Consider the following 14,005-nt stretch of genomic DNA (forward strand, 5'->3'; position numbering starts at 1 on the left):
TCTGAAATGTGAAGCCACTAAAATGTGTTGCAAGTTCTGGCTCTGTATCCCTCAGCTTTGTGTTCCGTGTCCCCATACAACCACTTTTGTGAGGGATGGACTGGTTGGATATGGACAGTTTGACCCAAATCCTTGAGTGTTTTTATCCATTAGATTCTGTTTACTGGGTAAGAAACTATGAATCAGTTCTTTCCTGGTGGAAAGCTGTTTTATTTAGATACAGAGTTTAATCTCTTGAAGTAATAGTAAAAACATTTAATTGGGGTTATAGTTAACAGCTTTCTAAATCCCGTAACAAAAGTAGAGATAATCTACTTGTGAGGGTATGTGAGTGATGTGTACGCAAAGCAACTGAGGTGCTGCCTCAGAAGCAAGTGCCACTTACTGATCCTACTGCATGTGTATGTTTGAAATCTCAGAACTTTTGCTAAGCCAGTTTATCTGTAGCAGGAAGATGTAAGCAAATGTAATTCCTCTGGAGTTCAGCAATTATTACACTTGATCAGTAGTTCAGTGTATGCCATAGAGCAGTTTCTCACTTAGGATCTTAATCAGGAGGATGCTAATAGCACTGCTTTGCCTAGCTGATTGCCTTTGTGTTTGGGATCCTGCATTATTGTTGCCACAAGCTATTTAACCTATCAGGAACAGATCAGATCATCATTAACCAGGCTTTAGGTCTAGTTGTTTTTCAGTCATTACGGGCGGGGGAGTGGGGAGGAGAAATCAAAGGAATGTAACACAGCAAAAGACAGCAGATAGTAATGAATTTGGAACGATTGTATTAATACATGTCGTGCCCTATAACTTGGGGTACTTTTTAATTTCGAGCAACAAATCTGCCTATCTGATTCTGTCTATTTTCTTTCTCTCTCTCTCTTTCTAATTTTAATTTGCATTTTAAAACAGATTTAGGAAAAGTATGCAGTTTGCAACTAGCACAGTTACAGATTATGGGTGTAATTTAAATAGAGTTAAGTATTACGAAGTATAAGATGTATTTTTTCCCAATTTACTAGTGTTTTGTTGTGTATTTATATATAGTGGATATAAGACTCTTTGTTTTGCTCTGTTCATGTCAGTCTTAGTCTTACTGTGACCAGTTGGCTCAATAGAGAAGAATCTGAACAAAATCTGCCCAGGAATAGTTCACGGGAATTGCAGAATTCTGGTTTAGTTTACAAAGAACTGAGAAAAGATAAAACTATTTCTAAAATATATAATACTTAGATTAGTTCTTATAACTAGTATAAAAATGGTGAGGTATACCAAGAGATTAATGTTAGAACTGGAAGGTGTTTCTTAAAATACCTGAGCACTTATGTATTTTTCAGCAAGTACTGTCAGGGGCGACTTTGTCAGTGCAGCTTTGCCAGCAGGTTTGATGGAAAGCAATGCTGAAATCCAGGTGGGTTTTGGAAGTTAAATGTACCTGAATCAGGCCTGTATAAATCCGTGTCAAATAGCTCCCATATAATAGCATGAGATTGTCTCATGTAAATTTTGCAGTTGAATGTATCTGAACAAGACAGAGGTTTTTTTTATCCTTAAATAATCCCAAGGAACAGTGTAACTGGTTTTGATAAAATTGATAAAGGGTCCTTTACGGTTGAGAGAGACTGTAATTTCCTGATTGTTCTTCATGCCTCCCCTTGTGTTTTTCACTTTCATACAGTTGTGCTGTTCGACATGTGTTGTATCCCCAAAGACTCCTTCCAGTAGCGTGGATCAAAGTAGTACCTATGAACACCCTAACGACCCAGAGTCATTTCTGAAAAATTAAACATGCTATGTTTGCTTGCACGCTGATTGGGGCACTCTGGTTGCTGATAGCAATCAGTATGAACTTCCCTACTGCTGATGTAATGATGATGAATGCTGTGACACTGCTATTTCAGACAGCTCTTCTCAGCGGATGCAAACCACTTGTTAATGAATTGAATACAACTACAGCAGCATTGAATAAAACAGGGGAATGATTTTTTTTTAAAAAAAGCCTGACATTTTAAAAGATACCGCCTCAAAAAAAAAAATGTAACAAATAAAAGCGGAAGAAGGTTTAAGTGTGCAAGAAATCTAAACCAGTCTGACAAGCAAATTGAGAATTTTATATTCTGTGTCCCGCGCAAGCGCTTATACTGAAGCAAGTAGTCTTGTTGAAGTCAGTGAGTCTATTGGCATGAATAAAGATTTGCATGATCTGGTCTTTATCTTGCTCAATATAAATGCAAGTCTTTAAAAAGTAATTCAGAGAGGAAGAGGAGCACAGAGTTGAAGATTTCTTGGAAAATCAAAGTGTATGTTCAGAAAGGGTCACGTTTCCTGCTCTTCCAGGCAGAGGGCTAGTCCACTGGTTTTGGTTAGCTGGAACCATGAGTAAATGAACAAAAAGATTTTTTTTTCTCCCCAGTATATTAACATGATTATTTTTACTACTGTGGGCAGTTTTATGACCAGCATACATAGGGACCGGAAATTATATCATTTCAAATTGCCTGAAAGAATTTTTTCATTCAAAATACATTTTCAACATATTGCCATTTGTTGACACTCCTTTTAAAAGAGACAGTTTTCCTCATTTAACTAGTTCATTCTAGTAGCTTGTTCCTAAAATTCCTCCAATTTAATATGCAATTGGTGAAAGTTTATGTTTATGATTTAAAAAGAAGAGACACACCTGCAAGCAGGTTGCTGTTTTGAGAGGGATTAGGTTTAAAATGGGGATCTGGAATTAATTGTGCAGCGGGTTCAGGCTTTAGGGAAATTACAAAAGGTTCAAGCATGATTGAATGGGAAAAAGCCATGAATGTTTGCTTTCAGGAAGGAATGTTTATCCCTCTATTTACCTATGAAAGTTCAGGCTTTCGCCCATATACTGTTATAGCATTTTCTTGCCATTCATATGCACATGGAGGTACTGGATAGCCGACAGAAACTGGCTTTCTGGTTTTTTGAAAGCAGAGCTCCTTGCTGCAGAATAGATACGTATTGTCTCGGGCCTGGGGGCAGGAACAGGGAAGTCACTGACCCACATGCACCATAATATTAACCGCTTTGTATTTTAATGTGAAGACCACGTCAGGTTGGCTGATTTTCAGAATGCTCTTTGATAGGGATTAGCAGCCAGTGGAAAGAAATCTTCACATCATCCTGGCCTTTTTTTTTTTTTTTTTTTTGTAAACTGCAATTCTCATATTTCACTAGAATTTCTGAGAGAACATAAAAATCACAGCCAAAATTAAGGAGAATGATTCTAGAAGACGTGTGTCTGGTTTGTGTTTTCAACTCGGGCTTAAGTTCGTCTTCATGAAGAAAAATTTTTGGGAGGCTCCATGTTGACTTCCAGTTGACTGCTTCCCTGTCGGGCATGCTTGGCAAAACATACCAAAACACATACCTGTAATTATTAGTCCTATCCTCTCTCCTGGCTTTCCTTACTTTCCCAGCCGTGCATATCACCATGTAGTTGATACAGCACTGGAGTGAAACTGGAGCTGCTGGAATTCTTGCAGACGCCCTTGCAGCACGAGCGTGGGTTGGGAGCAGAGGAAGGAAGGCACAGGAGGAAACGTCTGCAGCACCGGGGCCATCGGCTCGTGGTGGAGGGTGTAGAGCCGAGTAAGAACATTTACTCTTGCAGTGTTCCCTCTTCCATGCTGCCATGAATAAAAGCAGCTTTCTGCGTGTAAACTAAGCAGATGCAAACCAGAACAGGTACCAAAGCAGATGTTTATATTAGCTCGTGGCCAATTCTGCAATTTTCTGACCAAAAATTCACTTAAAGCAGTACTTTAGGCCCCCGTTCATTGTCCACACTAGGTAGTGTAAAACAGGAAAGTGTTAGAGAGCGGTGGAAAATGTGGAATTACGTCTCCTAGTCTGTCTTCACTCCATTAAAGAAAACAACCCCAAAGCACCAGAACAATCTCCTTGATAGGCTGTTGGGGGAAGAAAAAAAATAGCTGAGAGAATGAATGGATACCAGTGTTGCTCCTGAATTGCAGATGATCTAAAGATGCTTTTTTAGGAGATTAAAGCTGTGTCAACTCCTTACAGTTTCTTCATCTCCATCCTCTTCTGAGCAGGGGTAGCATCAAAATGTAATGGAGGTGGAGATACATGAGGGCTTCTTGCTTCTATCTGCACAGGCATCTACGTGGCAGGAGGTGGCGGAACTGCTGTAGGTACCTGTCACCATTTTCATGACCTTTGCTCAGATGTTCCATGCCACTCCACTGGCCTTGTGAAACGGGGGCAGAGTACGTGGTTTCTTCCTTTCTAGTTGAGTGGGGAGCATAATTGTTTCCTTTCATGAATTTTAGCCAAAAGAAACAGGCTTATGAACTGAGGACAGAAGAAAATGGGGGACAAGTTCTGCAGCTTCTCCCTCCAAGCTCTCACATGATCAGACTCTTTGATGTAAACGAAGATGCCGCCTGAATAGCAGACTTGGCCCTTAAAAGGCAAAACAGAAGAGAAATAACCACAACTGAAAACGTATAGCTTTTTAAAATCCTTCAGAGACAGCACAGAAAGTTGTTCTTTCTCGAGAATACTAAGTAACTCAAAGGAGAGTAGACAGAGCACAAGAGCGTACCTTGAAGGACTTGCTCCTGCAGTGGCTGGAGACAGGGTGGAGGCAGATGTTGTTGTTTATGTGGCCAGGGCTGTACAGAGAAAACGAACATGTTCTTGCCAGTGTGGGGTGAACAGCTTGGCAGCAGTGCCAGCTTCCCCCAGTTCATGCCAGTGCCAGGGATGGAAAAGCCTGATACACAGGATAACTGACCAAAGCTGTAGGTGCTCTTGTGTGAGCTGTGCAAGGGTAAAGGGGGAGGAAGCCTAGGAGAAATTTGGAAAGGTGCTGTTTACAAAGCTCACATGAGATCCCTCCTCGGGGATCTGTGCATCGCTGAGTAGAATTGAAGGCTGTTGCAAGTTGAGTATTGTTAGATCTCCTTCATATTTGAAGACACCTGACTTTTCCCTTCATGTTCTGGTAGGAAGTCGTTTTGCAAATCACAATATTTATAGCAGTTTCACAGGCAGATCTTGAAAGTACTCCTAGAAGTACTCAGCCATGGCAGCCAGAGCTTTGTTATTCCTGGTTTTAGCAAGAAAGGATCTCAAGGGAAGAAAAGTGCCTTGCTGAAGGTTAGACCAATGGGTCGGTGGCAGAGAGTCTCTGCTATCTAGTCCAATTCCCTGGCTGTGCTGCCTAGCTAAATAATGATTCATTTAGTGATTGGGCTCTTCTTTGATCCCTACTGTATAACAATGAGGCTTTGGAGTGTTTTATTGTGCTATTAAAAAGAACTCCTACTAGGGAGGTGGGAAGGGAACGGTTTACTAGACAGCTGTGTTTGTGATGAATTGGCTTTGTAGCCTTTTTTTGGGTGTGGTTTTTTTTTTTTTTTTTGGTTGGTTTGTTTTGTTTTGGTTTTGTTTTGGTTTTTATTTTTCCGACTGTCAGAATCAGGGAAACAGGTTGCTAATGTAGTTACACTTCATTGTAGTTTACTTTGTAGCTTGTTTTGAAGCCTTTGGTTTTTTATTTCATTTAAATGTTGTTATAGAACAGTGTGACTTCCTTCCGTTTCAGACCCCTTTATCTAATGACTACAGTGGTGCTCTGAGCTGAAAACACTCTATTTATTATTATTTTGTTGTTGTTGTTGCATAGGATCATGTTCAAACTACCGAGGTACCTGCGTGCTTTGGTTCTAAGCATGGCATGTGATGAATATTGATGATTTGTGTAAAGCTTACTTGGACAGACTGGTGTGTGTCAGGTTAAGCTGCAGACCAGTGCTTGGAAAGGCTTGTGTTCTCCACAGCCCCAGATCCCTGCAGTCTTGGGCCTGGCATGGATACACTGCTGCACAAGCAGCGTTACCCTTTTGGAAGCTTGCAGGCTTCTTGGGTTTATGTAAGGAATGTAAAAGCCCTGAGAGTAAGGAGAAGTGATTTGCGGGGTGTAAAATGAATGTATTGCTGGAGATGACACTAAGAGCAGCCAGGAAAGGCAGAATAACCAGACACACAGCTCTGCAGAGTCTTCCATTTTCAGCATTTTCATGCAAAAGAAAGTGATCTCGTTATCTGCCACTAGCAATAATATTTGCCTTTCCCTGTGGTTTTCAGGGTGTTACTCCAATGCACTTTTGTTTGAGTTAGATTTCTGAACAAACAAAGTGAGAGATGTTTACACGAGTAGAACAAGGTGTAGAGATAGACAGGATAATTCTTGCTGCAGTGTGTTCGGATAGCGTGAATGTTGAAATTTAAATATTTGGCCTCTATAGTCAACATGAAGGTCTGTCTTGATTCTTTTTGCGTTGTTCCAAAGTGCTCTGGACACTGGAGAAAAATACTGGCTTTTTTCCCCCGAGTCCATTAAAACCCTATAGGCTTGAAAAAAATGGACCTACCCATCAAGCAGCATAGTGGTTTGTGATGCTGATTCTCTGTAAAGGCAAACATACTTGGTTTTGGTGTTAGTGTTTCCTTAAATTCCTTAGGAATTCATGCATGCAAACATGATTTGATGGGCATCCAGAAATGGCCTGTGGACTGCTAATTCAGTTGTGCTGCAGGCTCTTCTTCAGGTGAGAGGCATGAGAGGTTTTGGGCTAAGCTTTCAAATGAAATTTACAGTTTATGACTCTTGTTTCATTCAGGTATTAGTACAAGGAGAGCTGAAGTAATGAGAAGTCATCATGGAGGCGCAGTCCCATAGCTCTGCCACGACGGAGAAGAAAAAAGTGGAGAATTCCATCGTGAAATGCTCCAGTCGAACAGATGTCAGTGAGAAAGCTGTTGCCTCCAGCACAACTTCCAATGGTGAGTAACAGCAGGGATTTACTAGCAGCCAAACCTACAGTAATTTTACGTTCACTGCATTCCTTGTGAATTGAGCATTTGCACCTGGATCAGTGTTTGTTCTAAGGAAAGGCTAAAGAAAACGAACAAGGAGGGGGTGGTGGTGGTGGAAAGTGGTAGGATACAATAAGGCCTGTTTTGGCATCAGGGGTAGTCTTTTTCTTCCAGATGTTCTCATTTGAGATGTGAATGTGCTAAGTTATTTATTATAGGAAGTTCCTGTTTTTGGTGTTTTGGAAATTCTCTTGATTAGCCTGGCAGGGTTTGCCAGTGCTTTGCATTTGGCCATTGAAATCTCTTACACTAGTTAGATAATTAGTTATTACAAAAGAGACAGAAGTAGCCCTGTCAAAATTAATGGCAAAGGGTTTTTTGTTTCTCTTCTCTTCTTTTACAAATAAACTCTCTCCTCCCAAAGGGCTGCCCCCACCTCCCCAACTTCTTTAATAGCCAGGGACAAAACATCAAGCTAAGAGTGTATCGTCCCGTGAATTCATTTCAAAGTTGTGAATGTACAGCTTGTAGATTTGCAAAACTGGAGTGGTTTGCTTAATTCTCCCCAGAGATTACCTCACTTGACAATTTTACATATTCTCTGCCTCTCCAGAGAGTGTATAATCCCAGCCTTGGCCCTTTCATTGTTCAGTGTAAGAGAGCTGAATGTCTTGGTCCCTGCTAATGCAAAACTCTCTTGGCATTAGGAAAGAAAATGGCTTGAAAAAGCGTGGGCAGTTTTTAGACCTGTGTGGGCAGTTTTTAGACCTGTGGATTTTGGGTAGCTGCAGATTAACTGTTGTTTTTTGCAAATCAATCTAAATAACGGTCAAAAACGGAAGATGTGTTTGGAGTCCTGGTGTATTCCTGGCAAAACGTTTTCTCTTCCCCCTTTCTGCTTCCGTCATGCTCACTCATTAGGGCTTGTGGTCCAGGTCAGGTTCTCACTTTGATATCTTGAAGAAAGGTTTCTGCTTTCTCAAAGAAACCTGTATCTCCCTCTAGAGTAAAGCAGAAAATACGTGAATTCTGCAGCCATTCTAGAGAGGAATCTCTGTGGGTCAGTAAAAGTTAGATGGCACATGTCCCAGTATCCTTCTGTGTGACTGGACTTCAGATTCAAAGCAAACTCAGCACCTGCTGACCTACTAGTTGGAGTTGATCCTCAGGAGAGCACAGAAACTCTTGAGCAGCTATGGAAAAAGTTGCATCAGTTGTCTAAGGCATATGAAATTAGATCCTCAGCTGGTGTAAGTCAGCACAGATCCGTTGCTGTCAATAGAATTACAGTGGTTCACATTAGCTGAAGAGCTCCCCATTGTATTTTTTTTCCCCATAATAGGATTTTCCACATTGGCCCAACTTTTCAAACAGATGCATGCTGAAACATACATGCGTGTTCTTTGATGTGTCAAGGGTTTGTACTCAAACTTGGTATTGGCACGTACCTCTGACTGTTTGGGCGAGCTTTAACGTTGTCGTTAAACATTTAGATTTAGATGGTTAAAAATAAAGCCTTCAAGATATTTTTGCCTAATTCTGACACTGGTTTCACCCTATGGTCAAATAATATTCTCTCTCTGTTCTACCTATCAGCTTTAATGGCAATATTAGTTCTTAACTACCTGCTTCATCTGGGTGGCGTCTTACTCCATGTCAGGGGCATCAACGCCCCGGAGTTGGAATGATTCTAAGTGTAATGAATGACTAGAAATTTTTGTCACTGGAATTGTTTCCTATTAATGGAATGAGGTGCTAATGCAGTACACATCCTGGGGCCTGAAGCTGTGTTTGGTAATGACAGTTACGTTTGTTTTCAGTGGGTAAGCATTGGTCTCGTTAGTCTTTGTATTTAGGGAAGTCACCAGAATCTCCAAGGTTTGGGTTTCTAATCTACCTTCAGGAGTAACCACGCAAACGACTTTCCAGAGGTACAGGGTTGGGCTTCGAAGGGGTAAAAAATTCCATTCCTTCCTGAATATGAAAAATTTCCTCTTAGTGTGCAGACTCCACGGGGCATGTACGAAAACAAAGACTAATACCAGAACTTCACGAAGTTAAACATGAGTTTTACTGTTGCGGTGTTTTAAAGTCTTGCTTCTTGCAGATACGATTGTCATGATAATGATTTTGGTTACAAGGACCAATTTGCATGAAAGCTGGAGCTTGCGTCACATTTGCATCTTTTGTTCTTTAGTGCTGCAATGAGTACTACTACAGGAACATCATCAGTTGATGTAAGACACCACTCCTACAAAACACTCAGCTTTTGTTGATTCAGTGCCTCTTTTTTACAGAGGGCTGTGGTAATGTTAAACGGTTGCGATTTGCATTTGAATGCTCTGTTAAACAAGGTAAGGTACCCTTAAAAAATAACAAAAAGTCAAAATGATCCTTGCTGTTTTTGTCAGAAGACTCTGCTGTCATTGCAGAGCAGCAGCTGCCTGTCATACCAATGTCACCGTGTAAGGGTGTCTGGTATCAGTGCTTCTCTCCTCTGGACACCACATTAATTAGCAAAGTTTGCAGGGTAACGTGGACTTGAGTGACAGCTGGCTGAGGTGTGGTGTAGAAACCAGTGTTTTCTCAGAAGCTCTGCTGCCTTCCGAAGGACTCAGAATGTGGATCACAAATAGATTGAAAGCTGTTAGTTACAGGTTTTGTGTGAAGCTTAGAATCGTGAAGAAACAAAGAAAATGCCATTATTTCAACAGCTCCCAAAAGTGAGTAACACACCCAGTAGCAGAATCTATGTTAAAATGATTATTGAGTGTGGAAAAGTTTTGCATCACATGTTGTGCAAACTGTTTATTGATGAGCCTGGTGTAAACCTAGGTGCAAGGGAAAGAAAGTGGGAAAGGTGGCACAAAACGGCAACTCCTGGGTCAACGCTAACTACACAGTGCAAGTTAGGAGTCCCAGACTTGTTGATGCCCCTTGGAAGGTATCAGCTGCTCTGTAGACTCAAACACTGAGCGAGCATGGGCTGTGGTTTACATGTTAGCCACTTCTGCTGAGTTCCTGTCACTACTTAGTACAAAAAAGATTTCCGTGGCACTCACCTAACGACAAACTCTGACTATGTTGCTAAGGTGCTTGTACTGTGTTAGAAAAGGGCCTGCCAGCATTTCCATTATAAACCCCTAATTTCAGGGATTTATAACGGAGCCATTAAAATGTGCTCCAGGCTGAAACACGTGGGGAAGGTCTTAGTGCTGGAGCAAATTAAAACTTCTTTTAAAATACATGTGATCAAAAAAGTTTTTTTAAAAAAATCATAATTTGTAATAACTAACAAAAATCTTTGGTGCACTTTGATCCCCAGTGGGTCTTTGTAATTTGGGACCACTCTTCCTTTGTTTTTAATTCATTTTTTGCAAGCTTTTGATCTTTTCTCCTTTGTGTTTCATTTTGTGTATCTCAACCAAACTGCACGCAGTTTACTAGGATACATTTCTGTGCAAATTGTTCTTTTTACTCCTTTGTTTGACTGCTATATTTACTGCTAGGCTAATATCCAAGGGTAGGAAAACTGCTAAAGAAATGAGTAATGAGGCCAGTGTCCCGGAGCACCTTGCTACCACAGTACTGTGTAGTCAGGCCTTGGCTTCTCCCACGTGCATCCCTGCCGCTCCTCTGGAGACAAAGCAGTAAGACCCCATTCCCTGCGGTGCCTGTGCATGGATTTAGGTCATCATCCTGCAAGCTGCTGCATGCACGCACAGGTTTCTATCCAGCTGTGCGAGGAATGGCTTTCTGAAGAGAGGTATCCATTGATAAACTCATTAAAATTAGTTCAGTGCTTTCCTTGGAGAACCTTTGCCTGGTGTTGCAGGTCATGAAATTGCAAGCCTTGCTAGACCTCTGTTGGATAATATGGTACCTCCTGTAATTTCAAGTAATCCCGGGGTTAAAAATATATCTTCAGGTGAATGCTGTAAACGTTGCAGGAGTCTTCACGGTGACCCACCTTGGTGAAGTGGGATGAACTCCAACATGGAGGCTTGTTCTCAGCTACTCTTCCACGCTGCTCTGCGGGCGAGCGCCAGGCTGGCAGGGCGAGCAGCATGCCTTCTCCTTGGCTGCCGTGCCTCGCAGCCTGGCGCAGGAGCTGCCGCTGAGATCAGCAGCACGCTGAGTCGGTACGGCAGGCTGAGCGCTGCCGTGCCGGAGCAGAAGACGAGCCACCATTTTGCCCGCGCCAGTGCAGTACCCTCCTGCACCCCGGCACGGGCAGTCACCGGCCTTCCCGAGTCCCAGTGCTGCAGCAAAGTGTTGAGCTCCAGTCCAGCAGGTACTGGAGCGGAGGTGGCGCTTTGGGCGCAGGAGTAGCTCTGTTGGCCCGGACGTGGGTGTTTGCGTGCCTGCAGCTAGGCGGTCACTTTAATGCTCTGCCAGGCTGGCAGCTTCCACTCTACGCTCTGCTTTGTAGGTGGATCAGATTTACTGCTAGAGTACTTCCTAAGAGGTGTTGACCAAAAAACCCCGCGCTAACCTGACACAGCCCCCAGCTATATGCAATTTATTTTTTTTTTTCGCTAGATCTCTAGTGTGGATATAATTAATTTTTCGCTTTATTTTCTAAAAAGTACAGTGGATTTCTGGGTAGGATGAATTAATACTTTTGCAAGGCAAACGTCCACTTTGCGGCATTGCTTGGAGAACATCAGGAGATTATAATACTGTGTTCAACCCTGATTTATTTACTTGTGAGTTTTGTCGGTGACTAAAATGCTTTTCCTCTTTTGCACATTTTGGCTCTAAACTGATGTTTTTAACGTTACATTAAAACAATGCAGTTATTGTATAGGGACTCCTTCAGTGTCTGACAGGCAAGCACTTATTTTCAGTTTGATGTGTTTTGTCTAGTTTTTGACCCATGAGCTCGTTCCAGTGTAATTTGATATTTCTTATTAACCTATTACTCTGCCTTAAAAAAAAAAGCTAATTATAAACGTATGTAGGTTGTGGGCTTGACTACCTTTATCAGAATCAGATAGTTATTGAGAACATACTTTAAAGTGATAGAAAGCAGAAATTATTATCTTAATGATGATGTAACTTAAAACTGGGCTTGATAGATGAATAAATGAGAGAAAGTTCATTCGTCCACTTTGATTCTTTCAGAAGAAGAGCCAGTTTCATCTAGGTCTCTTTTTTTTCTCCACTTCTTAGTAGTTCTTTCAGGATTGAATGAGGGAAGTATTCAGCAGTCTGCAACCCCATAAGAATCACATTTCCTGTTTAAACTTTCAGTTGGTTACTTGTCCTGCTGCTCGCTTTCAAGCTCACCATAAAATAGGTGTTAATCATAATAACCGTTCTTGGCCCCCGTGTTGGACTGGTGTGCTCAGGGTCCCGTTGAGAGGTCAGGGTTCAAAAGAGGTTGGTAGGTATCAAAAAACATTGCCTGTGCTATTTTAGTGGCCTGCAAATTGAGTCCTGAATTGATTATATGAGACCTGACTCTGCAAAGCGATCAGCAGATGCCTTCCTCCTCCCCTGAAGTCAGAGGGGATGGAAGGGCCATCCATCCTCACTTCTCGTCTTCAGGTCAAGGAGGAAACAACATCCTGTTGTATTAAATATTGCAAGTGATGATCTTCAATGTCTAGGTTTTTCAGAGGATTTTGTTTTTCAGCAAGACAAATATTGCACGTAATTCCTCTCTGTAATGGTGGCGTGCAGCAGCATGGAAAGTAAGGGCAGAACCGTCACGTGCGGAAATGCAGAAAAGTGAGGGCAAAGACCTGAACTTGTAAGGTTTTGTGTGCCCTTCTGTTCTGATAATTGTGGCCAGGTCCGAAGAGAATAAGCTGGAAGAAAGTACCTATTCTTGGGGAGGATGAGCTCTTCTGATGCTTGGAAGTATTGGAAGCAAAAGTACTGGAGGTTGTAATTAAGTGGAGACTGCATGTTTTGGTATATTGTAATCTGATGTGAGTAGCTGATTAAATACACGTTCATTCGGGGTAATGCACCCATGGTCCTTTATGCTTACTAATAAAATTTCGGTCATCAAGTTAGGGTTTACTGTAGACTGTAAAAACTCATTCTGCCTGACACTGTTTTCTCGTGGTGTTCCTCAGTGAGCCAGCCCTACCCTTACCCTGCTCTAAAGCCAATGATCTGCAAGTGCAATACAATATTGCTTCATTAGTTCTGCGGAGATTTCCCTCCTTTTTCCCCCCTTCTCTCCCCTCCCTGCAGTGGTTAATAGCATAAGGGATATTAAATGTCAATCCTCCTCTATCCCTTTGCAAGTTCCAGAAAGAGATGATTGAGTGGCTTATCCCTGCAATCACTGTAATCAGTAAGTAATGACTTAACATCCTGCTGGATAACACGAGGTGGAATCGGGAGAAAACATTAGTTAGCAGCAGAAGCTTGCCACCTGGACAATGTGGAGGTTAAATTTAGGGAATTATACACTGGGGATTTTTTTTTCCTGAAAAACAACAACAACAAAATCAAACACCCAAGCAACCATATTACAATTGCACCTGAGTTTTGAAATCGAGTAAGAAGTGATAATAATACAAAGGTTTAAAATGTGTCTTTACGGTATGGCAACGGTACCAGGCTCTGTAGCTTGTGCTTTGTGGGAGTCCAGTATCAATCAGACCTCGAAAAATTCAGGCATTACAGCCCACATGGGGAGGGGGACGGGGAGCGTTTTTAGTAGGAAAAATACTGCTGGCAGCTGAAGCTTCAGTGATATCCTCAGCCTTCCAGAAAAGGGCTCACTCATTGCCGTTAACTGCTGGTCTCTGGGAAAGAGACCCTAAAAGAGAAAGATCCTCCTGATGACCTTGGACCTCTGCACCAGCCCGTGCCACCGAAGTGGAATGGGTGCGTGGCAGCATGGCAAGGCTCTGCAGCAGCACTGCTGCTCCCAGGGATGGCACCTTCCTCCCAGCCGCTGGAAACAGGTGTCAACAAACACAGGGGTGCCAGGCGGCTGGGGAGGGTTGGAAGGGCACTGAAAAAAATAAAGGCAGGAAACTCTGGCATCCTGAGAGTTTTCCTGGGTCCTGAAGAGAGATTGGACTTGGGAATCTGCAAGGGAAGGAGCTACATGGTGTAGATCTTCTCCTTAAAGTAAATAAAAAGAATTAAAAAAAATCCT

General features: G+C 42.1%; 1 protein-coding gene across 2 annotated transcripts in view; it reads left to right on the plus strand.

The window, feature by feature from the left end:
* Positions 1-6,719: 6,719 nt before the first annotated feature.
* GLI3 (GLI family zinc finger 3) overlaps positions 6,720-14,005 on the plus strand; it is a 197,232-nt gene continuing 189,946 nt past the window's right edge. For both annotated transcript variants that reach the window (XM_086614358.1, XM_086614359.1), the window contains exon 1: positions 6,720-6,843. In XM_086614358.1, coding sequence (XP_086470484.1) covers positions 6,720-6,843 — 124 coding nt within the window. The remainder of the gene's footprint in view (positions 6,844-14,005) is intronic.

The sequence above is a fragment of the Tauraco erythrolophus genome, chromosome 7 (assembly GCF_009769465.1).
Source record: "Tauraco erythrolophus isolate bTauEry1 chromosome 7, bTauEry1.pri, whole genome shotgun sequence".
In the NCBI taxonomy this organism is placed as follows: Eukaryota; Metazoa; Chordata; class Aves; order Musophagiformes; family Musophagidae; genus Tauraco; species Tauraco erythrolophus.